The sequence below is a fragment of the Equus przewalskii genome, chromosome 2 (assembly GCF_037783145.1).
Source record: "Equus przewalskii isolate Varuska chromosome 2, EquPr2, whole genome shotgun sequence".
NCBI classification, from domain to species: Eukaryota; Metazoa; Chordata; class Mammalia; order Perissodactyla; family Equidae; genus Equus; species Equus przewalskii.
In genome coordinates this window covers 23304667-23331762 of record NC_091832.1, presented here as the reverse complement: position 1 = coordinate 23331762, position 27096 = coordinate 23304667, and the positions used below count along the sequence as shown (strand labels likewise).

At 46.8% G+C, this 27096-nt stretch overlaps 1 protein-coding gene across 4 annotated transcripts in view; it reads right to left on the bottom strand.

The window, feature by feature from the left end:
• CSMD2 (CUB and Sushi multiple domains 2) overlaps positions 1-27096 on the bottom strand; it is a 592849-nt gene that overhangs the window by 90293 nt on the left and 475460 nt on the right. For all 4 annotated transcript variants that reach the window (XM_070594988.1, XM_070594992.1, XM_070595001.1 and 1 more), the window contains 10 exons: positions 18699-18794; positions 17257-17460; positions 16733-16857; positions 15678-15774; positions 14443-14547; positions 10435-10553; positions 9835-9904; positions 7697-7813; positions 4330-4539; positions 1556-1744 (listed from right to left, as the gene is read on the bottom strand). In XM_070594988.1, the coding sequence (XP_070451089.1) occupies positions 1556-1744; positions 4330-4539; positions 7697-7813; positions 9835-9904; positions 10435-10553; positions 14443-14547; positions 15678-15774; positions 16733-16857; positions 17257-17460; positions 18699-18794 (1332 nt within the window). The remainder of the gene's footprint in view (positions 1-1555; positions 1745-4329; positions 4540-7696; positions 7814-9834; positions 9905-10434; positions 10554-14442; positions 14548-15677; positions 15775-16732; positions 16858-17256; positions 17461-18698; positions 18795-27096) is intronic.

The window sequence follows — 27096 nt, the reverse complement described above, 5'->3', positions numbered from 1 at the left end:
GAGTAACCAGGTGACTAGAGGTGCCCTTCACTAGGTGAGGAGTTCAGTTTAACGGCAGAAAGATGTGAGTTCAGTTTCGAATATGCTGGGATTCAGATTTCTCTGCATAAGTGAAGATGTTGAGTAAGGCTGGATATACAGAAGTAGATCTCAAGAAAGAGATAAAGGTTGCAGATACTGATGGCATTTGGAGACATGGAGGTGGATGAGGGAAGGAAGAGAAGAGAGTCTAGGAACAAACTTCAAAGAACACTTAAGGGGCAAAGTAAGCAATGACTAAAGAGTTAGTACAGACATAAGATAAATGGCAAAGCAAGAGAATATGGCGTCCAAGGAGCCGAAGGAAGAACTTTCTCGACAGGTAGAGGGGCTTCTGGTTCAAGACGACAGACTGAAAAAGCACTGCTCTTTTCTCTCTCCTGTGATGCTGTAAAAAGACAGACAAGGAGTAAAAAGGGAATAAAAGAAATGAAGTCCACAATGAAGCTTGTCACACAGCATGTGACCAACCAGCAATTCCAGAATGATGGACTGGTTATGCATGGGCATAGTTCTGAAAATCTGAAAAACTAAGCGGGGGTTAATGGTTTTGGATATTACGATCTTATATTCCAACAACAGAACAGCTCAGTTCTCAAACAAGGTTTCCTTTTCCATGGAGAGTTGATACTTCAGCTCACTGTCTGTGAGCCAGTTACTGTGCTGGGTGCTATGCACGGGCCATCTTGAAACCCTCCCAGCTCTTACGAAGTAGAGATGAGAAGCCCCATTGTACTAAGGAAGAAACTGAAGCTCAGAGGTGAAGTGGTTCAGGGATGAAGCCCAGGGCAATGCGATCCCAGAGCTGGGGCACTTTCTCCTAGACTATACTGTCCCCTGCCAAACCTTCCCCCTGCGAGACCAATCTCAGCTTCTCCTCCAGGAAAATGCTGGGCCCCGAGAGCGAAAAAGGAAGAAGAATGGAATTGAGGTGTGCAGATGGGGTAAGGGCAGCACAACCTCTAGGTCTTCTTCCATCCTGGTTCTGGTTCCTGAAGACCCAGGAAAGGACCACCTCTATCTCTCTGATACTATCAACTCAGATCTCTCCAGGCATATGTAGGAGCAAGAGAATAAGGAAGGGGGGCAGGTGAAGACGGGAACAAGAAGTTTCCTAGAAAGAGGCTTTATTCTATTCTCCTTTTGGGAAGGCACCATGATTAACTCTCTCTCTCTCCCCTCAGCACATCACGGGCTCCTACACCCTCATGCAGTCTTCCCTTCTGACTGGGGACATCTAGCCCACCAGGTTGGACCTTCCCAAGGGCTGATTATGTTCTCCCCTGGCTGTGGCCCACATCTCCTCCAGGTCCTCCCTAGCAATGGCCCAAAGCTCTGTCCCCAAGACCCTCTCCCTGGACAGGCTGTGTCCCATCCATATGAAAACAGGATGGACAGCGTTTTCCTGGACCTCCCAGCATGGGTGGGCCCATGGAGCAGGTGATCCAATGCAATGTGGGACTGCTCTGGATGAGTCCCCCTACAAAGAGTCACCAGGGATGAGGGAGGGACATACCTTCACACTTGGGCAGGGGGTGGTCCCAGTTCCGGTTGGTGCCATGTTGGCATGTGAGGACAGGGTGGCCAATCAGCTGATATCCTGGGAGGCACTCGAAGGTCACTGATTGTCCCACATTGTAGCCAGCTCCCCTCACAATGCCATTGGCAAAGGGCTCTGGGTCTGGGCACTCTTGAAGTTCATAGGCTGGAAAAGATCCGGAGAGAAGGTTACTTTATTCTCTCTGAGCATTTCCTCCCAACCAGAATACAGGAGCGGCAGAGTGAGCACAGAGGTGAAGCAACAGGACCTGGACTTAGACAGACCTTTGTCATTGACTAGTTGTTGGCTTTGGGCAGGTTATTTAACTTCTCTGTGCCTCAGTTCCCTTATTTAGAAAATGGTTATTGTGAGGATTAAGCAGGATAACATGCGTTGCTCTCTGCACAGTATTGACACATGGTAAGGACTCACTAAATGTTATCTATTATTGTTGTTTCCATGGGAAAAGGGGGCTCAAGGAAGACAAGGCTGGATTGAACCACTATTCTTGGAGCACCTCCTTGGGGCTGGGTGTTGACCTCGGTTCTTTCATGTCGCTCATCTCATTTAACCACGACAACAATCAAGATCACAAACACAGGAAGTAGTCAGCTGAGGACCTGAGTGGGGTCTTTCCGGCTCTGAGAACCTAGAATCTATCAGGAAGGAAGAAATTTTCTTCCTGCTGGGAGTAAGCCAAACCTGTGGCAAGGAGAGGAACTTTTCAGAGGGAATAGCTGGGTTAAAGGGAATGTGTGACTGTCATACAAGGAAGACCCTCCCCAGAACAGGAAAGCTGCTTCCATGAGGATGGGTGGGGCTGCCTCAAAAGGAGACGCCGTAACGGGAGCAGCTGAGGGCTGTCCAACAGGAGAGGTCGCTGAGGGACTTTCTGAGCACGTCCCACAGAGCAGAGCCTTCGATTAATTGGATCCACAGGACAAGGAACCTCCGTGGCAGTAACTGGGCCCCCCTACACAGAAATCAGCAGTGGGAGAAGACGGAGCGTTCCCACAAGGGAAATTCTCAGTGAAAGTAGCTGAGACCAAATGCACGCTCCAAGGAAGGGGATGCATTCCTCACGTGTAATAGTAATATAAATAACAACGATCATGAAGCTGACACTTCCCAAGCACTCTCTTTGTGATGGTGGCCGTGTTACGTATTTCCATTCAGCATCGTAGAGGGGGGGGGTCTCAGTGGGAAGAACTGGGCCGATTTCACTGGGAAATCATCAAGATAATGGGGCGTGTCAAAAAACCGAGCCACCACAGTGGGAGTGGGTGGGGCTGGTCGGCCAAGCGGAGATGTGGTCCTGTCAGCAGCAGGCGTTTGAGTGGTTTGGCAAATGAAAGTCTTCGAGGAAGCAGGGAGCCTGTTGCCCAGGGAGGTGACTGAATGGATGGGTTGGGACTTTAAAGAGAAGCCTCAGTGGGAACATGTGAACCCAAAGATGATGAGGAGCCTAAAGAGAATGGTTGCATGTTAGAAGCCAGAGCGGCCTTAAGGAGAGTGGCTGGAATTGGCTCACGTGGAAGGAGCCGGGCTTTTCAAAAGGAGGAACACGGAAGTGAAGGTCCCTGGATGGCTTTTATATTACAGAGAAAAGTCTCAGGGCCCGTCCCACCAGAAGAAACTTCAAAGGGACAGCATGGGCCTGAAGGGCAGAGATGAACCCTAGGAGGCCAAATCATTAGCTTTCCTACAGAACCGCACCTCACGGAGAGCAATTGGGTTTGTCCCAGAGGGAGATGCTACAGTGGGAACAGATACAATTTCAAACAAAGGCCATAACGGAAAAATATTACTAATGATGATGCCTAACATTTTAGAACAATTATTTGTCTTGTCGTTTTGCAGAGTCCTTTATAAACACCATCTCCCGAGAAGTTTGAATGGAATAAGTGAAGTCTGTGAGGCTGCCAGGCCTGGGTAGGAGGAGATTATGCTGCTACTAAAATTTTTCGGTGAATATTTACGTGAAGAAGGGAAAGGGAAACCCCAGCCCAGGACGTTTAGAATATCCAATCAGAGGAGATATTTGGAGAAAAAGCAAGGAGGTGGACTTCTTCCAAAGAAAGTCGAGGGGCCACAGAGAGCTGGGCCTGCTCAGCGGAGGCAGCCTCAGTGGGGACAGGCGGATCTTTCACCGAGCAGATCTTTTCTAAAGGAAAAAGCTTGGGTGAGTGGTCAGAGCTCGTTTATAGGGTACGACCCTGTGAGGCCAAGGCAGGCGTCAGTGGTGAGTGTGGCCTATTGTCAGGGAGACTTATTTGGGCCTGTCACAAATCGGGAGGCCTTAGTGGGAGTATGTGGGCCTCTGGCACCAGAGACAACCTAGTCTGAGAGGTTGGAGTCACCACAAAGAGAAGCTTTAATGGAAACTGAGGTAAAGTATGAGGGGAGCAGCTGCCCTGACACCGAGAGTGGCTCCACAGGCCTTGTTTGACTGTGGCACACGGGCAGGCCTGTGACCTGAGGGAAGCCTCAAAGGGAACATCCAGGCAAGTCATGAAGTAAAATATGAGTGGGAGGAGGTGGGCCTGCCACCCGGGAAGAGGCTTGTAAATGGGTTAGATAGCCTCCTTGGGACCAGAGAGACACCACTGAAAGGAAGCCTCCGTGGATAGGCCTGCCTGCCACCCCGCAGCCCCTTCCTGAGTTCTCTCCGCCTTGTGGAAGGCTGGGGAGATGGGCGGTTGGGTAAGAGATGGGTGACAGAGGAGTGAACGGGGCCCTCCCGTCCTCACCCTGATACTCCAGCTTGAACCCTGGCCGGTTCTGGGAGTGGTCGCTGTGGAAATACACGGTGGTCTCGTGGGACGTGGAGAGCAGAGCGCCCGGCAGCTCGCTCCCACTGAATCTGCCCATCACGCGGCTGGTCTCGTAGGGGCCGTTCCGGATCTCTATGAAGTCATGGTTGGGCTCCGTGGAGAAGTTCAGGAACTGGATGTGAGCTCCTGGGAGTGAGACAGAGGCAGACAGTGCCCAGAGGGAAACAGTCCTGCCGCAGATGTGCCGCTGCCTCGGGAAGGCATTTCCTGCCAGAGCCCCCTTATCCCTACTACTGCCTCCCACCCACTTGGGGTTCCAGAACACCTGGGAGCTGCCGGGCCGCTCCAGCCTCTTGTCTGCAGGCAGGACTGAACTTAAAGGCATATTATTCATTCAAAAAGAGAGGCATGGGACATTTCACAGCTCCATCCAGAGTCCATTTTATTTTACTGAAAACAAAATTCAGGGCTAACACTCGGTTTAACTTGTGATTCACATGTCTAACATTGGTATGAAGATAGCTTTGCTAAAATAAACTTTTACTTAAAAATAATCCACCTCTTAAAAATAACTACATCCAATCAAAAGACATGAACTTCAATGATGGCGTTTTCTAGAACACTTATGATAATTCAGAAATTAGAAGAATACATTGTTCCACCTGTTCTATTAAGAAGCCAAGTGAAGTTTATACTTTGGAGTCTTATTGGGTTAATCAACATCTCCTAACAACCCAGCAGGTTAAATGGATCTAATTAAGTCCCTAGCTTACATTTTGATATACTCTTTGGAGGATGGAGGTGAAAACGGTGCAATTTGCTTATGATGTTTTTCAAAATTAGATCACTATTAAAAATGATATTGAAGAAATATATTTACTAAGCATAGGAAAATGTCTACAATGTTAATTGTGAAAATCTGACTGCAAAATAGTATATAGTATATAATTCTAATTTTTGTATTAAAAAACTAGAAGAGTATCCATTGATTCACTAACGATATTTATGGAGGATTTGCCATGTGTCAGGACTCTGCTAGGCATTGCACAGGGATGAATAAGATCTACAAGGTCCTTGTCTTCACGGGGGTTACATTGCAATGGTGAGTACTGAAGTTCATGTCTTTTGATTGGATGTAGATATTCTTATTTTTTTTTTGAGGAGGATTAGCCCTGAGCTAACCTCCATGCCCATCTTCCTCTACGTTTGTTATACGTGGGACGCCTACCACAGCATGGCTTTTGCCAAGCGGTGCCACGTCCACACCTGGGATCCGAACGGGCAACCCCGGGCCACCGAGAAGCGGAATGTGTGCACTTAACCGCTGCGCCACGGGGCTGGCCCCTGAACGTAGTGATTTTTAAGTGGCGGATTATTTTTAAGCATGGTTGCATGGTGGGATTACAGATGGATTTTAATTTTTAAAATTTGTTCATCTGTACTTTCTAATTTGCTCAGAATGAGCACGTGTGATTTTTTTTTGCATCTAATATTTAAAGAATAAAATAAAGACTTGACACATAATGTTGAAGACCCTTCGTGTCTCCTGCCCTGTCCCATTCCCCTCCTTCGCTCCGCAGAGGCAGTCACTGTCATGAATTCAGAAGACATCCTTTCAGTTCATGTTTTCAGATTCTTAAATATGTATCTGGATTTATCTGTTTTAAATATTTACAGAAATGATATACTACTTATACAGTTTTTTAAGCTTCTTTTTTATTCAACATAGTGTTTTTCAGGGTCTATCCTTATTGATATATAAAGATATAGCATTGATTTTAACTACATATTAGTTAATTCCATTTTTTGTATTATCTAACCTTCCTTTCTCTATTAATGAACATGTTGATTGTTTCCAAATTATGGAAATTTTGCAACAAACACCTTTGCACATATCATCTACAGAACCTACGCTTTCCGTCCACCACCCATGCATCCTCTGAACACAGTGGACTGCACGGCCATCCAAGGGGTTCTTTAAGGATGGCAGGATTTCTGAATCCAGCTGCCTGGGAAGAACTGGATTTGGTTACTGCCATCTAGTGGGAAAAGCTTGTAAATGCAGTGGCTCTGTACACACTGAAACCAAGCGCCATATTAGGGACCGTTTGGAATCCAGCATTCCCTTGAAAGCGAGGTATCCTCGTCTTCTGCGACTGGACCCTGGAGGAGACTTATTCCCCAGAGGCTCAATAAGCGCCCAGGACTTAGAGAGAGAGAGCTCTGGTGGCTGAGCATCAGTACTCATAGAGAAGAGTGAGGTACCTCCCATTTAAACTTCTCTGTTCCTTTGGAAGTCGCCCTTCACCCATCCCTCTGTCGTCTGAGGTTCTTCTGGGCCGTGCCTGGGGCCTGAGCTATAGGGTCTCCCAGCTCCTCTTTCCTCACTGTCTCAAAATCTGGAGATTCCCAAGGCTGCCGTAGTTGTCATCATTTTGCACCCTGATCACTGAGTTTCCTTTAGAAGCTGGGACTAAATATAAGACTCCATCCTTTGGAGGGTCACCATCCTCTCTGCTCCCCTCAGAATGTATTTAAAGAAGGCCAGTTAGACTGCTTTCTCTAGAAAGCCCCTTCTCCATCAGAAGACCCACTGTAGGCTGAATGATAAAGGACAAAACAGGTGGTCTTCATTCCTGAGGTCACAGACTGGAAGACCACAGGTCCATGCAGGAGTGACTTCCTCAGGACATTTCATTCCTAGGTGCAGAGCAATGACTTGGGCAAGATGACCCATCAATTCCACGTCAACACAAATCCTTCCCCCTTCAACGGAGATGTTTGGGCTTGAATTAAATTCCCAGTGCACAATACGTGAATCACCAGTAATTAAATTTTGTACCCAGATCAATGTCCTCCACACTTCGTCAACTCCTGTGCCTGGCACACTCCATCTCCACACAGAAAAAAACCTCCCAATCTCTAAGGCCAGTAGAATGTGCGTAAAAAAGAATGTGAACTCAATCTAACATTGCCCTTGGCTCAACTTAATTAGGATGACAAATTGGATATTGGAGTTAAAAGCACAACTTGAGGTCCAGCTCTGTAAAATAGATTGCTTTTTTCCTTTTCTAACCATCCCTGAGTAATTTCTCAGTCCACATGCCGGGATTTTAGCTCATATAATAATAATAATTGCAATCCTTAAGATTTTTTCCCCTATATTTTACGTTCCCAAAGCGTGTTCATCTCTACCATTCTTAACTGATCCTCGTGATTGTACAAGAGGGCAACAGGTGAGGAAAGAGAGAGGCGGAGAGCTCAACTTCCTCGGCCAAGGTCTTGCTGAGCGACCGTGGCAGACAGTTGCTTCAAACCCAGGGCCCTGGGGGTGAAGACTTACCGAAGCCCACGGGCAGCGCTATTTTCCAGGAGCAGTCCATGTTGCTGGGGTAGTTGCCTGGGAAGCCGGGGCTCAGGATCACCCCCTCCATCTCTTCCACCACTCCCCCACACTGCGCTGTGACAGTGGGAGCAGACAGAGCATTAGGACAGCAATGCGGAGAGCACAGGGTCATGCCAATGTCTGGGCGCTCCCGTAGAGCAGCAGTTTTTAACCTTTCCCAAGTGTAAACCCCTTTGAGAACCCAAAGGAACCTATAGTTTATCTCCCGAAAAACCTGGGAAAATCTGAGTATGTAAATTCAGGAAGGGTTGCCCAGAATCCTAGGACTGCCTAGCGCTCCAAACCCAAGTTATGGACTCTTGACCTCGAGCATGCCCTTCACAGGTCAATTCCCTTAGGACATGCAGGAAAAGTGGTCTGCTCCAAAAGTACGACCGTTTCTTACACTATCCCCCAAATCTTGCTCTCCTCACTGTCCAATTGACTCTTCCAAGACTGAGGAGAAAGAATGAAGGAAGGGGACTGGCCTGCATTGTCTCCAGTCTGTGCCAGGCACCATGCAAGGCTCTTTACAAATATATATTCCATGGGGTTGGGTGGTCAGCAAATGAGCCCCACCTGGAGCCTGCCCACAGAACTTTGACATATGCCCTTAGCCAAAGCGACTGTGGTTAGCATTCCATGGAGAGCCAAGCGCGAGGGCCTGGGGCATCAGAAGCTCCAATCGAGGTGATTTTAGAGTCATCTGAGGATACAGGGCTGTGCATGACTACAGCCTGGTCAGTTGACATCAACAGTTTTCCTCTACATCTTATTAGGAAAAGGTTGTGAGAGCAGAAAGGGGTTAGCCAGTCGTGGAAGCCCAGAGAAAGGAGCAGTGGGGAGGGATCTGCAGTGTCTAGGCAAACACTTTCTGGGGAGAGAGCAATGGATCTGAACAGAACAGTGTCTGAGCACTCGACATTGACTGCTTGGGGCACAAGCCCAACGTTTCCACTTCCTGTGTGATTTTGGGCAAGTTCTAAATTCCTCCAAACCTCAGTTTCCTCTAACTGTAACATGGAGCTAACAACAGCACCTATGTCACAGGGTTGTTTTGAGGTTATGACAGAAAGGATGGTGCTTCACTTGAAACAAGGGCTGGCACACACAGTAAACCCTCAATAGCTACCCTATTAACGGCAGCTGCTGTTACTACGGGTGGTTTCCTGGGCAAGGCCTTCGTAATGCACAATGGAGGAGAGTGCCCTGGGCTGACCAGCCACATTTCTGACCTACTTGGCAGACAAGCAGGCCTTGCCCCCTGGTGAAATCATAGAAGGAAAGTGCCTTTATGCCCAAGTGACAGGCCTTCAACTCACTTGCTTCTTGTCCCAAGGTCAGCCTTGATTTGCAGTTTGTGGTTGGCTGGGCATCAGAGAAACCTAGGTTTCCACTCCTGATTCTGACATTTTTAATCCTAAAAGTCCTAGTTTTCCTGTTTGCAAAAATGATAACTCTCATAAAGAGCTGCTGTGAGGAAACACGTAGCTCCATGCCTTGTACACAGTAGACACTCAATAAATGCACACACTAGACACTCAATAAATGCACGGAGTGGACAATAAATGCACGTAGCAGACACTCAATAAATGTTAGTTTCTCCTGCCCCAACCTGACTGGAAGCTTCTGAGGGTGGAGACCTGTCTTTTCTTGTATCCAGTGATCTCTTCGTCATTGCTTAGCACAGGGTATAAAACCAAACCACCAAACCAGCTAAGTCTTTTTTCACCTGCAACCCATGGGGCATTTCTCTGAGTGGATGTCATCTGTCGGTCCCATGACAAGTCACAGAGGAAGGCCCAAAGTGCCCAGAGGTTGCATTTGGGTCTTTGTTAACTATCTGGAATCAGAATGGTCATCATAACGTTTTCCAATGGGCAAGCCTCCCGCCATTTTTCATTTGGTGGATGAAAGTTTCCAAGTCCTGACAGCCTTGAGTGGGAGTTCAAGCTTACAAAAACAGCAGCCTAAAACTACCGCCTTCAATACCAAACTGTCTCTTGATTTGAACTTGACCCCAACGATACGTCACTGAGCTCAAATCCCCGGTAGAAAATGGATTTGTAGGAGCTGAGAAGGCCGGGCTGTCTTACCGATGCAGAGCGGAGGAGGGTAGTTCCATCGCCGCACCGTCCCCGGCATGCAGGAGATGTGGGCGTGGCCCTGGAGGAAGCAGGAACAGGGATGGGCTAGCGCCCCCACGGCGCAAGTGTGTGTGCAACCCAGAACCGGGGGCTCCTTCAGGGGCCTTGTGTTAAGGAACAGATACATAGATCCACTGTGGGATGGGGGGGGGGGGGGGGCGAGGCAGAGAGAGAGAGATTTTGGGGAAGGATGCTTATTAAGAGCCATTATTAAAGAATTCTCATTACTAATGGTTCCTTGTGAGAATCCTTTAATTACTAGATTCCCTCATGGCCTTCAAAGGAAGATTAAATTTTCCTACAGTCTAATCAAACCGAAACTTAGCAGGAACACATTGGAAGCTGGCTTGTGCCAAATCACTGAAGTCAGCAAAGTTTGTCTTTTGCATGAACAGCTCCAGGAGGGGATAATGGTCCCAGGGGAAAGGGGTGGTGGTGGTGGGGGCGCTTCTCTCTGTTCTTTGGTGACTGCAGCTCTGCTGGTGCAAGGCTGGCCAATCCCATCTCAGGGGACACCTGTGTCCTTCCCTGGGTGTCATGGAGAGGTACCTGGAGGGCATATCCCGGCTCACACTGGAAAGAGACCACGTCATTCACCAGGTAGCGCTCGCCCGTCTTCACCCCGTTACTGGGCACGGCGGGTTCTGGACAACTGCTCAGGCCCACCGCTAGACAAGATGGAGACAGAAGGAATCGAGAATGGACAAGCCCGGCAGGTCAGTGTGACGTAGGCTCAGGGGGATGCTGGCAGGGAGAGGCTGCCTCCAAATTAAGCTTTCTCTCCTCCCGGCCTCCAGGCTAGTGCTTCCCAACCCTTTTCACTCACAGCGCACAGAGAATATCAGACTACCTACACGGCACGGAGGCTCCTTGGGGCAGGTGAGTATCATCTGGGAACTCTGGCTCCCCTCCGTCCCTGGGCTCAGTGAAGGACTTTGGAGTAGGAGAGAAGGGAGCTGGCCTGGCCCCGACTCTAGGCCCCCAGATCCCTCTGCATGAGCTCCTCCCACATCACTCTCGCCTCCGACTGCCCTCCATTTTACTTGCCCTCAGAAGACAATTCCTGCAGGCTCAGGAACTGGGAGAGAGGCAAACGAAAGGCAAGAAGGAAGGGGAGTGGTTTTCATAGAGGGGCATCTCAGGGATGCTCAGGGGCCCAGAGAGTCCCATTCTCTGGGACAGACTGTCCAGATGACACTCTGCTGCCTATTTCTCTTGTTTTTAAGGTCAGGCCAGCTCCTTTCTGAGAGCAATACTGGGGGCTCCCCACACTAAGCCTCTCAAGGCCACTTCTGGCCCCCACTCACTGCCGGACCCCCATTAGCCTCCCAGCTCTGGCCCTCACTCACCGCCGGACCCCCAACAGCCTCCCTCTCATCCCCTGCCCTCAGCCACTGCTGACCCAGCCCATCCTGTACTCACAGGCAATTCATGTTTCTTAATGTCTCTCCTTGAATCATGAGACTTTCTCGCCCGGCAGTTTGAAGAGGGTCCCCATCACCTATTACATGGAATCTCACCTTCTCACCCTGACATTTTAGGACCTTCACCATCTTGGCCTGGTCCCTGAGCTCCTCAAATGCTCCTTCACTCTCCTTTCTTGACTCTTCTAATCCAGCCCACATTCACTTAGTCCTTTTCATACACCCAGCCTTGTACACTGTGCTTTGCTGGGGCATCCGTCTTAACCTTCCTCTTGCTCTTCCTCCCGCTCCCTGCTCACCATCCCATCATCACGGGAGCAGCACTCGCTGAGCATTTCCCATGAGCAAGGCTGGGGTAGGTGTGTCACACACAGCATCTCACCCCCTTGAAGCAGGTCTTAGCATCTCATCTCACAGGTGAGGACACAGGCTGAGAGGCCCAGAGATGTGCCCTTAGAGAGCCACCAAGCTGGGATCCAAATCAAGCCCAGTTTGACACCAGCTCTAGAGGCCAAACTCTAAGGCCACATGGGCTCAGGTCTGACTCCGGCCCTGCTCTCCACACCTCCTCTCCTGAAATCGTCTTTGTCCACTTTGAATCCCTTACTGGCTGATGAGCACAGCAAATGGGAGAGTAGCATCTCCTGACTGTGGCCTTTACATGGCTCCTGTGTCCTGCAGGAGCCCATCTGTAGGTGTGGGTGCTTAAGATGCACTACATAAGGCCTTGTGTATTGATGGACAGGACTTGGAGTACATCTCTCCAGGGACGAGGGCTGGAAGAATCATGACAAGCAGAGGGGTAGCTGTAAACTGAGTTCTCTGCCTACTCCAAAGTGGTCTTCTTTCACCAAAGATGGTGGAAAGGAGAGGAGGGAATATGGGCTAACAGACTTTGAGGTTGGGTCTGACCACAGTGTGTGGTTGGGCCTGCATGGCCCAGAGAGTTAGAGAGATGGCAGCCTTAGCCCTCTTATTAGATTCCTGGTAGATATCTCCTGGTAGATAGCCCTCCTGGTAGATTCCAGATCCCTTGGGAGACGCAGGCTTCCTGGGAAACCCAGGAGTCTGCAGTGCCTGCAGGGAGCCAGGTGCTTGTGGAAAGGGAACCAGAAGGGCTGGCCAGCCTAGGCTACCAACCACCAGTGCCATCTGCCTTAGCAGCAGCTAATGAATCCTCTTTCCACATTCCGAGCTGAGAGTCTATATGTGCATGAGTAACTCCATGAGCTCCTTTTTTTTCCTTCTGAGGGAAATTTACATACAATGAAATGCACAAATCCTAAGCGTACATTTGCAGAGTTTTGAGAAATGCATACACCTGTATAACCCAAACCCCTATGGAAACTACACAACATCTCTGTCACTCCAAAAAGTTCCCTAATGCCCTTCCCTGGCAATTCCTGTCATACATGTGCTTTTAAGAAGTGAATGTGATGCTTGGAAATGAAACCTGTTTGGGCCTGTGTCCACAAATCTCAGCAGCTTGGACAAAAGACCCCAAGGACAAGATTAAAACAATTATCAAACTGAATTTGAAATAATTTATCTTGGCTGTCATCTTGTCTCTTTCTCCCCACTCCTCTCTGCACTCCAAGTAGATTGCAACTCAGTATATAATGTGGTGATCACAATTGAGTAACCTGAGACCTACTTCCTGGAAAGATAGTGATAGAAGGAGAAAGAGGGGTAGAGAGAACATGAGAGAAAGTAAGAGCAAAAGAGTGTGGTGGCAGAAAAAATGGAATGAGGAGAGAAGTGAGACCAGAAAGATAAAGAAGGAGGGAGACAGAGAAAAGTCCATTCCAATTTCTCTTACCTTGCACAGCTTGATTTTATTTAAACCATGCTTACAACAAAGGAAGATATTTACTTTTGAAAGGATATTGTTCCATTTCCATTTCAATCAAGTAAACATTAAATGTGAGTCATGGCCATAGACAGGACTTTTCAGTACCCTTCAAAGCCATTTGCCTCTACAATAGCAGTTAATTCTCCCTTTCTGTGCCCTCTACCTAGATTATCTACAAAGCAAAAATATACTACAGGGTCTTGGCTCCTAGGAATTTCAGTCTCCAAATACTAATGGAGACCTTTGTTTTACCCTAGCTCTTCCCACCACGAGAGGACAGTGCATGATAAACATCAGCTACTGAGAAAACTACCAGTTCCTGTGAATCAAAAAAAAAAAAAAAATTGAGAAGAAGTGAATTTTTCCTGGGAATGAGGCAGTAGAATGACAAAGAGATTTAAGAAGGAAGTATTCTTTGGAAGAAGAAAGAAAAGAGAAGATTCTAGGGAATGTTTAAAGACTCAAATTAAAATATTGGATAAGGAAACAAAATTAGAGAGAACAGAAAAAAGAGGGTAACAGGAAAATGTGAGTTACTCAAGAAACCTGGGATGCTTCACTCCACCAGGAGCCTTAGAGGTCTGTGGGGAAGGTCTCTGAGGTCTCTGTCCTATTCTCGACTCCTAAGAGTCTTCGCCTCAAGCTGTCCCAGGTCTTTCCTACGAGGTGTTCCTACTTCAGTTCTTTCAGGTCACGAGCATCCTGGGATCCAGCTAATCCTCTCCCAACCACCTGAATAAAGCTCATTTGTTTTGGAGACCAGTTGAGCATCTGCATAAGATCCAATGCTGACCCTGTCAGGCCTCTAGCACCAATGAGGCTTTCCATCTGCACAGGCCCATGCTGTCAAAGAGGGTCAAGCCAACCATGCCTTCCCACATTTCCAAAGACAATTGCATCACAGAACCAGGGTTGGAGAGGCTAGTTTTTAGGAAAGGAGGAGGAGAGCACTTCTATTTTCTTATATCCCGAATTATATACTAAGCCTAGGCCAATGGGCAGGCCCCCTTCCCATTCCTGGTGTGGACACAGAGGAAGCACACATGTTTTTGAGTAACACACACTCAGGTGAGAATTCTGGCTCCTCCAATTTACTGGCTGTGCAGTCTTGAGAAGGTTTCAGACCTTCTCTGAGCTTTACTATCCACATCTAGGTCTGTGAGAAGGCTCACGTGGGATGGAGAAAATGCAGCCCCAGTATATCCCTGCTCATCGTGGGTGCTCAGTATCTGTGAGTTCCCACACTGATCCCTGAACACAGCTGAGACTTTGGGTTCTCACTTTTGTACTCCAGGTGGAAGCCGGCTGCTGACACGCTGATGTCTGAGTAGAAATGAAGGTAGAGCTGGTTGGAGGTGCTGTTCAGAAGGGCAGGCACAGTTGTTCCTAGGGCAAGGAGACAGGGACCACTCAGGCTTTGCGTCCCTGGCTCCCAATCTCCCCTCGCCCCGCCTTTCTCTTGCTTCTGCTACCTGCTGACATGCTGATCCTAATGCCCCAGATGTCAAACTCACTAAATGACAAATTAGCACTGGACAGAGTGCTGGGTCTCCAGTGGTCGAGGGAAGGGAGACCTCCAACAACTTCCTGCACAATGAGCAGTGTCAGAGCCACACGCCAGCAGTAGGGCAAGTTCCTCGGGTGGCCTACGAGTTTGGCTCCCTTGCAGCCATCTTCAAAATGACTCTGACATGTGTAATTATCTGGGCAATCTAGGCAGCGTAGGCAGTTTATCTGGGGCAACTGACTCGTTTTTTATCTTGGCAACATGGAATTCTGGGGCCTAAAAGACCCAGAAAATTGCCCTGGTCATTGGGCAAAAACATACACCACACTCTCAGAAATCTACCGCTGGAATGGAAAACAGTGCAGCCACTTTGGAAAACAGTTTGTCAGCTCCCCCAAAAGGTTATGTATAGGGTTACCATAGGACCTAAGAAATTCCACTCCTAGGTATATACCCAAGAGAACTGAACACACATGTCCCCATAGAAACTTGTACGTGAATGTTCATAGTCACATTACTCATAATTAGCCAACAAGTGGAAACAACCGAGTGTCCATCAGCTGATGAATGGATGAAGGAAATGTGGTCCCTCCATTGATGAGGTGCTAATACGCACTACAACAAGGTGACCCATGAAAACACGTGGAACGGGAGAAGCCAGACACAGACGGCCACACGCTGTAGGACTGCATTTATATGAAACGTCCCTAACAAGCAAATCCATAGAGATGGGAAGTAGGTTAGTGGTTGCTGGAGAATGGGGGTGTAGGCGATGGGGTGGGAGTACAAATGGCACCTGGTTTCTTTGCGGGGTGATGAAAATGTTCTGGGATTACATAATGGTGATGGTTGTAGCACCTTGTGAATATACTAACATTCACTAAATTGTACACTTTAAAGTGGTGAATTTTATGGTTATGCGAATTATATCTCAATAATAATAATGATAACAATAATAATAAAGTCCACTACTGCCCTCTGGGTCGGGGTCCTGGATGTCCCACCTCACCTGAGAAGCTCCCCAGCATGGTCACAGTGTTGTCCGCACCGTCGAACACTTCGAGGGAGTCCCAGTTCTGCTCTGTGACAAAACTAATGACTTGAATCTGGGAGGGCAGGGGGATTGAATTATTGGTTAGACAGCCTGTGTCCCTCCCTCCCTCCCTCCCTCCCCCTCCTCCCTTCACATAATTAATTCAATTATTGAGCATCTACTCCGGCTGACACTGTGCTAGGCCCTGCTGATAAAGGTAAGATGGGGTCCCTGTCTGCAAGGAGCTCATTGTCCAGTGAAGGAGACAGATGTGAGATGAATGCTTATAAGGCAGTGGGGTACTCTGTAAGGCAGGGAATGGGGAGAGGAAGTTCCAGGAAGTGGGACTACTTCAGTCCGACTGGCCTTCTCCTTGATCCCTGAACATTCCTTGGGTTTCCCCACTTTCCTGTCTTATTTGCATCAGACATCCTACAGCAATGAGCTAGAAACCCGCTCCTGGCCAGACGTGTCCTCCTCCAGTCCTTGCTTGCTGCCTCTCTACTGGCCTTGCCAGCTGTGGACCCTCTTCCATGCCACTGCACAGTTCTGGGGCCTTCTCCACTTGGCTCTGACCACTGGGCACCAGTTATGGCCCCAATTCCACTGCTAGGGTCCAGGCTGCAGGTGTGACACTGGAGGTGTGTGCTTGGTGCTCCTCGATGCTTCGTCGGTGCTGTCAGTTCACTCCTTCCTTTACCCGCAGTGTCCTTTCTTCTATCCCCCTCAGTCTTAAGCAAAGAACCCCTCAAGCCATTTGAAAAACGTCTTTGAATCCTCCCCCATTTTGTAGGCTGGCCCCAGACCCACTGCTTCCTTCTGGCCTTCCCTGATGGCCCAAGCCAGTGCCCACCCAGCCTCCTTCCTGAGTCACCAGCTCTCTCCTCTCGCCCCCTGAAGCTCCTGGGCTGAGAGCTGCTGTGCCTTTCTGCTTGTGGGCCGCACCTCCACACTCGGCCTGAGGGGCAGGGACAGGGCCTTTATGTCTCCTCCTGGCCGTCCCCCTGACCAGAATGTCTCTGTGCCCCTACCTGGATGCCAGCGCCCTCGGGGACCATGATCTTCCACACGCAGTTGAGGCTGTTGAGGTAGGGCTCCGGGAAGCCGGGGGACAGGATGGTGCCCCTGCGCTCCGTGAGGTTGCCTCCACATGGCACTAGGAGGAGGCAGCTCTGGTCTTTGTGGGTCCCCCACGGAAGCCTCCCCAAACAGGCACCTCCCCCTGCCGGCTTCTCCTGTAGGGTCCCAGTCTTACCTCCTCGAGTGACTCCACCCCATACAGTCCTCCTCAGGGACCTGGACCTGTGCTCCTCCCTTCACACACTTCCCCGCCCCCGCCACCCCTAGCAACCCCAATTCCTCCGCCTTGCTTTCTTTATACCCAACCCTCAGGAGTAAGGATTTGGCTGGAATGGGACACCCTGCTTAAGTCATGCTGGTGAGCAGGGGCTGCTGTGTGTCTTGGGGCAGCTGCTGGGTCTTGCTGGCTCCCCCAGGGAGAAAGGACTATCTCCTGGCCACCCCCTCCTCAGGTCTTGGTTGTCTGGGTACTCACCCACACACGTCGGTGCTGAGACATTCCACTGGGCCAAGGCCCCAGGAACAGGGAGGCACTCAATCTCTGGGGACCCCTGCAGGGCATAGCCGGAGTTGCATTCGAAGCGGACGACGGCCCCCACAGAGAAGTCACTGCCCAGCCTCTTGCCATAGCGGGGTTCCGGCACAGAGCTGCACTGCGTGGCGCTGGTTCGGGGAACCGCTGCAGAGGACAAGGGCACTGATGGGCAGGCCTCGCCCCTCTAGAAACTGACCCGGGGATGGACTGACAACAAGACTGAAACTGAGACAGTCTGGATAGGATCCTGAGAGGCGTTGGGCACTTTCCCTTAGGGAAGGGGCAGGGGCTTTCTAGAATGATGTTCATCTAACTGAAAGACACTTGGACACACAATGTTGCAGCATAACTTCTGGAAACCATGGAAGGCAGTGTGAGCGCCCGGGCCCAGGCTTCAGGCCTAGTTGTGTTCTTTGCCTTGCCAGTGATGCCCCTCACCCATTGGGGTCCTATGTCCCCTAACAGGGGGAGTGGCCCTTCTTCCCCTGCTTTCAGTGCCTTCACCCTGGCTTTGGCCTCTTCTCCCCATGTGCCTTTAGGCCCTGCCCAGGGCCCTGCTCTCCATGACCTGAATCTCTTCCCCTGCCCATGATAGCACACAGGACTCTAACTCAGGCCCCAGGGATGGCACCCCCGTGGCAGGATTACCCATGCACAGGAAAACACAGCTCATCCTGGGCAGCGGACTGAACAGGACCATGCTGAGAACGGGCCCTAGGAGAATGGACATTCTCCTGGACAGGGAGAAGTTGGAGCCTGCAGGTGAAAGCCGGGGTGCTCCAAGACTTTGCCTTTCAGGGCCAGTAAGGAGGGGAACGAACGTTGACGACCTGCTTGGTGCCGAGAACTTTTGAACTCTTTTCATCCTATCAGTGAGGTAATATTATTACCATCCTTTTACAGGTGAACAAACTGGGGCTCAAAAATGTGGAGTAGTTGGTGCCCAGTTAGAAAGTGGCAGAGCTCGAATTTAAATCCATGTCCATCTTGCTCCCAAGCCTGTGTTTTTCCCACACCTTTACTGGGCGTTGCAGACAAAATCAAGCTCTGTGGGATGGAGTCTAGGTAAGAGGCCTGGGCTGGTCTTCCCAATGCCATCAGCGCTGGACCAGACAATGGTCGGGGGGGGAGGGGAAATTAACTTTTCATGTCTGATTTCCTCCATCACTCAACATGGAGTTTGGTCCAAGAATCGTCAGTCGGGTAACTGAACATATAAAATTCAACTGAATTTCTAGGAGCTGCCCCACAAACCAGTAAACGTCTCCAAACACCCTAAGAATGATGCCCAGACTAGTGGTCAAAGGTCTCGTTCCTTTGGTTGCTGAGTCACTGAAGAATTGACACTGTCTTCACACGTCCCATGTCCACGTCCTGCATACCTTGGTAGACAAAGTGGAAGCCTCTGGCTGGTGCTTGGCCTTTGGCACTGAACTTTATGAGAACTTGATTGGAGGTGGCCAAGGGCAGCGATTCTCCTGCCGAGATAAGGGGCAGGGAGGAGAGAAAGACAGTGAGTCCAGCAGTAGGGCCCAGCAGATAAAATCCTGGCCAGGGAGGAGGGGCTGCCCATACCCCTCACAGCCATTCTTTCCACATCCCAGGTCTTCCTGAAAGGATGCCTCGCATTTTTACTGCACTTTACAGTGTAAAGTTTACAGAAGGCTTTCACCTCCATGATCTTATCTTGATCTATGGTCAATGGGAGGTTGGCATGGCAAGAGTTCAGTGTCCCCAGTTAATAGATCAAGAAAGAGAGGTTCACGATGATTAAATAACCTGCCCGGAGAGGACAAAGCTTCTAAAGACGTCTTGATCCACAGGGATGGGGAGAACGGCCATTACCAAACTGACTGGTGGTTTACTTGGAAAGCTGACATCAATCTGATAAAATAAAAAAATGGCTCCAGCTTCCGGGGAGGAGGGTGATGTGATCATCTGAGAGTAACTGGCCTTTCCCAGATCCCCTGTGAAATGACCGATAACCAGAGGCATCACATAATTTATTGTTCACACTAGGACACTTTGGAGAGTGAAAGGGCCATGTTATTAATAGTTAACATGGACAACCAAGTGAAAGCTGGGAATGTCCCAGGCAAAGCAGGACATATTGCCACCCAACCAATAACACACAAACTGGGGAAACCTGCCTGGCCACAGGATGCTGGGGCTCTTGGCAGCCTGTCTATCAGAAGATAAAGGTCTATCTTCTGCTTGATGTGCTGCAGATGGATGAGAGTAAAGACAGCACCAACTTGACCTGCAGCTATGAGCATAGCCCTGTTCATCATCACTGTCTTGTGGAAGTGGGGGAAGGGAGTGGTATGGCCACTCTGCATGCTGCCCCTCCGCAGTCTTAGGGCCCCTGAAATGGCTGCTGACTGACACATCAGAAGGGAGGTGGAGGTTATAGAAAGCCAGGCTACGTCTCCACTGTAGTAAGAGCTGCAGTTGGAACCAGTCAAGGAGCCACAGGGAGGCATAGCTGGGGTCCATCAGTGCTTCCAGAAAGTCCATGTGATGCTATTGGTCATGGGCACTGGAGAGTCTTTTGCACAAAGCACTCAGATTTACATGTGACCCAGATGGCTGAGCCTAAATGTCATGGCCCCAGCTAGCTTCTGGCTGCCAGAGCAAAAGGAAATTCATGAAGACAACGTTTCTTTTGGTTACCACCATCATCTCAAGCTTCTCCTATCAATGGAGCAAAACAAACCTCAACTTTTCCATCCTCCCATCTGGCCTGACACATGTGGAGCAGAATCCCCGCAATCTCTCACAGAACCTATTTCAACTTCCAGTCCTGGACATATGCAGCCATCTCTCTCCACGGATAAGCGCATAATAAAACCACAGGATATCAGAAAAGATTCCAAAGTTCTAAGGCAGGAGAGCACTCTGAGAAATCAAAGCAATTATTTTCATGTGAGCTACAACAAAGAACAGGCAAAAATCTCAGAAGATTTTCCATCGTGGTTGTCACAAGATTAAATCTAGTATTACATCTGTGAAATCATAGGAGGAAGACATGCCAAATGAAAGATCTGAGATCAATAAAGGCTACAAAGAGATGAGAAACCCTAGTACCTGGCAGCTGGAATCTGTAGAAATTGAACAGCGAAGCGGAGATTAAATTTGGGAAATTCTCCCAAAATCCACAGAAAAAGGATAAAGAGATTACAAGAATGAGAGAAATGACAAGTGACATGGAAGATAGATGAAAAAAGAACTCAATATGCATATATCAAGAATCCTAGAGAGACATGCCACAACTAGAAGGACCCACGACAAAGAATATACAACTATGTACCGGGGGGCTTTGGGGAGAAAAAGGAAAAAATAAAATCTTTAAAAAAAAAAAAAAGAAAAAGAATCCTAGAGAGAGAGAAGACATGTGAAATTAAAGGAGAAGAAATAATTTAAGAAAGCAGATACCTTTCCTAAGCTTAAGAAAGACTTGAGGTCCAGACTGAAATTGTTGTAAAGTCCCAGATCTAATTAATGAAAAGAGATTTCCACTGCAACATATCCTAGAGGGCTTTTTAATTTTAAAAATAAAGAAAAAAATATAAAAGGCATTTAGAAAGAAAAGCGTGTGTAACCTACAAGGATAAAGAATCAGGTTGAACTTCAACTTTTTTATAATATTAACTGTTGGAACAGAGTGGAACGATTGCTTCAGTTTTGAAAGAAAAAGGTTATGATATATATTTTGATTTACAATCAAGTTGTCATTTATATGATACTTCAAAGGAAATGCATTCTCATACATGCAAGGTGACAGAATGTACTGCAGTTATGAGCCTGACCAAAAAATGAACAAAAGCAGGGAAATCAAAAACTATCAGGGAGAAAGACAACTAAGAAGATATAGTTAAACCCAAATAATTATCGTTAATGAGGTAGCCAAACTAAATGCAGATATAAAAACTTGTTCCTGGGGAAGAAGACTATAATTTTAAAATAATTGCTAATAACATGAATATAAAAGTCCAAATATAGATAAAAAGAAAACTTGGAAATTAGAGATGGATCAGGTATGAATGGAAAAGTGAGGAAACAAAAAAAGTCACAGAAATCCAGAAGGAACAAAACAAGATGACAGACAGCTGACTAAAGGTTTGACTTGCAAAATAAGGAAACTTCTTCTCAAAAGAAAAAGACTCTCAGAGAAAACAAAGAGAGTTATATCAGGCAAACACAGATACGAAAATTGTTAGGAACACAAGAAGGCAACAAAACGTCACAACTGTAGTGGGAGGTACTGTAACACAACATTCTCAATCGTTGATAGTCAAATAGAGAAACAAAAAGAAGACTGTCGATAGTGGTCCTCAAGCTTATTTTTTCCCCCTTCGACACGTCTCACAGGGGCAGGGACACACTTCATTTGCATCAGTACCAGTGGCTCATCACAGTTCCTCCAAATGAAGAATAAGAGGTGATCTGAGAATATTGACACTGATATCCATAGATCCTACCTATATCTTCTGTCTCTCTCTCTATCTTTCTGTCTGTCTATCCATCCCTGTTTCTATTGGTCCTATACATCTATATCTACACCCATGTCTATATCCATATTTACATCTACGGGTCCTAAGTGTCTCTACCTGTACCTATACTTGTAAATCTATAGCTAAACTTACACCTATTATCTATCTTTCTATCTATCTTCAAAATCAAAAGATTTTGAAAAAGCATCCTACCCCAAGAGATCCTGACTTATGCAGTTATATGTAGGGTGGTAGTATCGAAAAATCATTTTGTTGAGAACCACTGATATACTGGATTTAAATAATAAAATGGAGTAAGACTGATCCAACAGCTATTACAAAGCTCATTTAATCCTAATGACAACTCTAGGAGGTAGAACTTGTACTCTCTGCATTTTACAGGTGAGGAAGTTGGAGCTCAGAGTGGTCAAGTGTTGCGCCCACAGGCACCTAGCAAGAGGAAGAACTTAGACCAGGCAATGAGACAATGGGGCCCGAGCTTGGCCCTTCTCTCCATTTGGCCTCTCGACCCTACAGAGAGCACACATTCTTGTCAGATACTTAGGGAATTAAAAAACAAAAGTCCTTGGCTGCTGAGGGGACCTCATTTAATCCCTGAGGTAAAAATGGTACAGGCGACATTCTCTAACCACATGGCAATAAAAATAGAAACTGACACAAACACCTGAATGTAACCAGAACAAAATCCAGGTTCTTGAGGGAAAAGAAGAGATTCTTAAACAACTCTTGGGCTAAAAAGAGTAAAACATGATCATGGATTATTTAGAAAGTAATGATGATGAAAATAGTACATATCAAAATTTATGACATGAAGCCAAAACTATGCTTAGAGGTGAATTTATTACCGTAAACATGCTCTTTATTACACATGGAAAATGGGGAACAAAGCTGTCAGTTTAAGAAGTTAGAACAGGGGGACTGTGTCAAGATGGTAGCACAGATGGACTCTGAACTTACGTCCTACCATGGACACAACAAATTTACAAGTACACTTGGAACAATTACCCCTGAGAGAGAATTGAAAACTGGATAAAAAGAACCCCCACAACAAGGGACAGTCCTGACTGAGGTGGAAGAGGCAGAAATTCCTTTCTGGAGAGAAAAAAGCCACCTCTGTGGCTCACAGCTGGCTGGGAGCAACCTTCAGGTATGAAGCTTTCCCTGGAGGAGTGGGGGATCTGAGTTGGGAAGCATTACCACAATAAGCAGCTTTTGGACTCAGCACAACCAAGACAAGTGTCATAATATCTGGCTTTGCTGGCTGTTAACAACAGGGAATACCCCAAGAAAAGTCATTGGATGGAAGGGAAAAAAAAGCCTGCTCTTAAAGGGCCCATGCACAAATTCACCTGTTTCAGAAAGCAACCTAAAGTCACCAGGAAGAAAGGTGCACAGTTCTTTGGTGAAAAGAGACTCACTCAGTAGGCTCTGGGTGCATCTTGGTGAGCGGTGAGACCTCCCCAGGGACTGAGACATTGGTGGCAGCCATTGCTGTGCCCTAGTAAAGGTAAGCTGACACAGTCAATGGCAGAAGCCACTGAAGTTCTTCCCCTGGCCTGTTAGCACAGGGGTCTGCCCTACACACTAGAGAACCAATTTAATCCAGCTGAGCCAAGGCAGGCAGCCTGCTCTAGGGACTAGCTCCACCCAACAGCAAGACCTCAGGCAGCTTGTGGGCCTGCATAGGCATGGTGCCTGGAAACTCTGCAGCTGGGAAGTGGGTCTGCCTCTGTGTGGCAGGGTGTGCATGAGGGGTGGGTCTGCATTGGTGGAATGTGTGGAGTCTCTGCAGTTGGGCAACTGGGTCTGCTTCAGGGCATCAGGGTGCATGCATGGGGCAAGACTATGTTGAAGGGTGTATGGCCCTGTGGGCAGTGGGGCTTGTCAGCTGTAGCAGACTTGTGCTTCTCAAACAGGAACATAGGGGATTGGCCCCACCTTTCAAAGCCTGAAACAATTGGGTGCTCCCATGCCTGGGGCTGGTCCCACTCAGCTGCAATCCTGAGAGAGCTGACAACAGCTTTGCAGGCCTGAGACCTACAGCAATTGTAAGCCCCTGAGACTAGCAACCAGCCAGGCTGGGGCCTACTCACTTAACCGAAAAACTGCAAAAGGAATGTGCTATTAGATCTTGCAGCCAACTGTGCTGGGGCTTCCCATCCCTAATAAAGTGTCTGAAGGGTCCATAGCAGCCACACACAGCTGAGCATTACAATCTGCTGGCCAGCGGGACAACCTGGCCTCCCTGGGCACCTGTAGCAAGAGCAGTCCTGCCACAACAGAAGGACACATGTAACCCACACAGCAGATACTCCTGGAACACTTGGAACTGGTCACGAGAGGGAAGCACACTGCTGGGCTTCATAAGGTATCTCTTACATAAGGCCACCTCTCCAAGATTGGGAGATGTATCTGACTGACTTAATACATAGATATAAGCACAGAGGAAGAGGCAAAATGAGGAGACAAAGGAATACATTCAAAGCAAGGGAACAGGACAAAACCCCAGGAAAAGAACTAAACAAAAAAGAGATAAACAATCTACCTGAGAAAAAGTTCAAACTAAGAGTCATAAGGATGCTCACTGATCTTGGGAGAAGAATGGATGAACTCAATGAGAACTTCAACAAAGAATCAGAAAATATAAAAAAGAACCAATCAGAACTGAAGAATACAACACTGGAAATGAAAAATTCACTAGAGGGACTCAATGGCAGAGTAGATGATACAAAAGAAAGACTAGAGGAAATCACCCAGGATGAACAGATAAAATAAAGAATAATTAAAAAGAACAAGGACAGTCTAAGGGACTTCTAGGACAACAGCAAGTGCACTAACATCTGTATTATAGGTGTCCCAGAAGGAGAGGAGAGAGACAAAGGGGCAGAGAATCTATTTGAAGAAATAGTAGCTGAAAACTTTCCTAACATAAGGAAGGAAACAGACATCCAGGTACAAGAAGCACAGAGAGCACCAAACAAGATAAGCCCAAAGAGGCCCACACCAGGACACATTATAATTAAAATGTCAAGAACATCGATGCATACATCCTCTATAAAATACTAGCAAATTGAATACAACAATACATTAAAAGATCTTACACTATAATCAAGTGAGATTTATTCCAAGGTTGCAGGGATGGTTCAACATCTGCCAATCAATAGATGTGATACACCACGTTAACAAAATGAAGAATAAAAACCACATGATCATCTCAATAGATGCAGAGAATGCATTTGACAAGATACAGCATCCATTTATGATAAAAACTCTGAATAAAATGGGTATAGAAGGAAAGTACTTCAACATAATAAAGGCCATATATGACAAACCCACAGCTAATATTCTCAATGGAGAAAAATTGAAAGCTATCCCTCTAAGAATAGGAACCAGACAAGGATGCCCACTTTCCCCACTCTTATTTAACGTAGGATTGGAAGTCCTAGCCAGAGCAATCAGGCAAGAAAAAGAAATAAAAGGGACCCAAAGTGGAAAGGAAGAAGTGAAACTGTCACTATTTGCAGATGACATGATTTTATATATATAAACCCTAAAGAATTCACGAAAAAACTTCTTGAAATGATAAATGAGTATGGAAAAGTTGCAAGATACAAACATAACATACAACAATCATTTGCATTTCTATTCACTAACAATGAAGTAGCAGAAAGAGAAATTAAGAATATGATCCCATTTACAATTGCAACAAAAAGAATAAAATACCTAGGAATAAACTTAACTAAAGAGGTGAAGACCTGTATGCCGAAAACTATAAAACATTGTTGAAAGAAATCGAAGGAGATACAAAGAAATGGAAAGATATTCCGTGCTCTTGTATTGGAAGAATTAACATAGTTAAAATGTCCATATTTCCTAAAGCAATCTGTAGACTCAGTGCAAACCTTATCAAAGTTCCAACAACATTTTTTGCAGAAATAGAACAATGAATCCTAAAATTTATATGGCACAACAAAAGACCCCAAATAGCCAAAGAAATCCTGAGAACAAAGAACAAAGCTGGAGGTATCACACTCCCTGATTTCAAAATATACTAAAAAGCTACAATAATCAAAACAGCATGTACTGGCACAAAAACAGACACATAGATCCATGGAACAGAATTGAGAGCCAAGAAATAAACCCACATATTTATGGACAGCTAATTTTCCTCAAGGGAGCCAAGAACAAGCAAAGGAGAGGGGAAAGTCTCTTCAATAAACGGTGTTGGGAAAACTGGACAGTCACATGCAAAAGAATGAAAGTAGATCAGTATCTTACACCATACACAAAGATTAACACAAAACGGATTAAAGATTTGAATGTAAGACCTGAAACCATGACAAATCTAGAAGAAAACATAGGTGGTAGGCTGTTCAACATCAGTCTTAGCAGCATATTTTCAAGTACCATCTCTGACCGGGCAAGGGAAACAATAGAAAAAATGAACAAATGGGACTACATTAAACTAAAAAGCTTCTGCACAGCAAAGGAAACCATCAACAAAACTAAAAGACAACCTAACAATTGGGAGAAGATATTTGCAAACCATATATCTGATAAGGGGTTAATATCCAAAATATACAAAGAACTCATACATCTCAACAACAAAAAAACTAATAACCCAATTAAAAAATGGGCAAAAGATCTGAACAGACATTTCTCAAAAGAAGACATACAGATGGCCAACAGGCACATGAAAAGATGTTCAACATCACTAATTATCAGGGAAATGCAAATCAAAACTACAATGAGATATCACCTTACGTCTGTCAGAATGGCTATAACTAACAAGACAGGAAACAATAAATGTTGGAGAGGATGTGGAGAGAAGGGAACCCTCGTACACTGCTGGTGGGAGTGCAAACTGGTGCAGTCACTAAGGAAAACAGTTATGGAGATTGCTCAAAAAATTAAGACTAGAACTACCAAATGATCCAGCTATTCCACTGCTGGGCATTTATTCAAAGAACATGAAAACATGAATGCATAAAGATTTATGCACCACTATGTTCATTGCAGCATTGTTCACAATAGCAAAGACTTGGATGAGACCCAGGTGCCCAACAAGGGACAAATGGATATAGAAGATGTGGTATATATACACAATGGAATACTACTCAGCTATAAAAAGGATGAAATCTGGCCATTTGTGACAAGATGGATGGACCTTGAGGGTATTATGCTAAGTGAAATAAGTCAGAGGGAGAAAGTCAAATACCGTATGATCTCACTCATAAATAGAAGATAAAAACAACAACAAACAAAC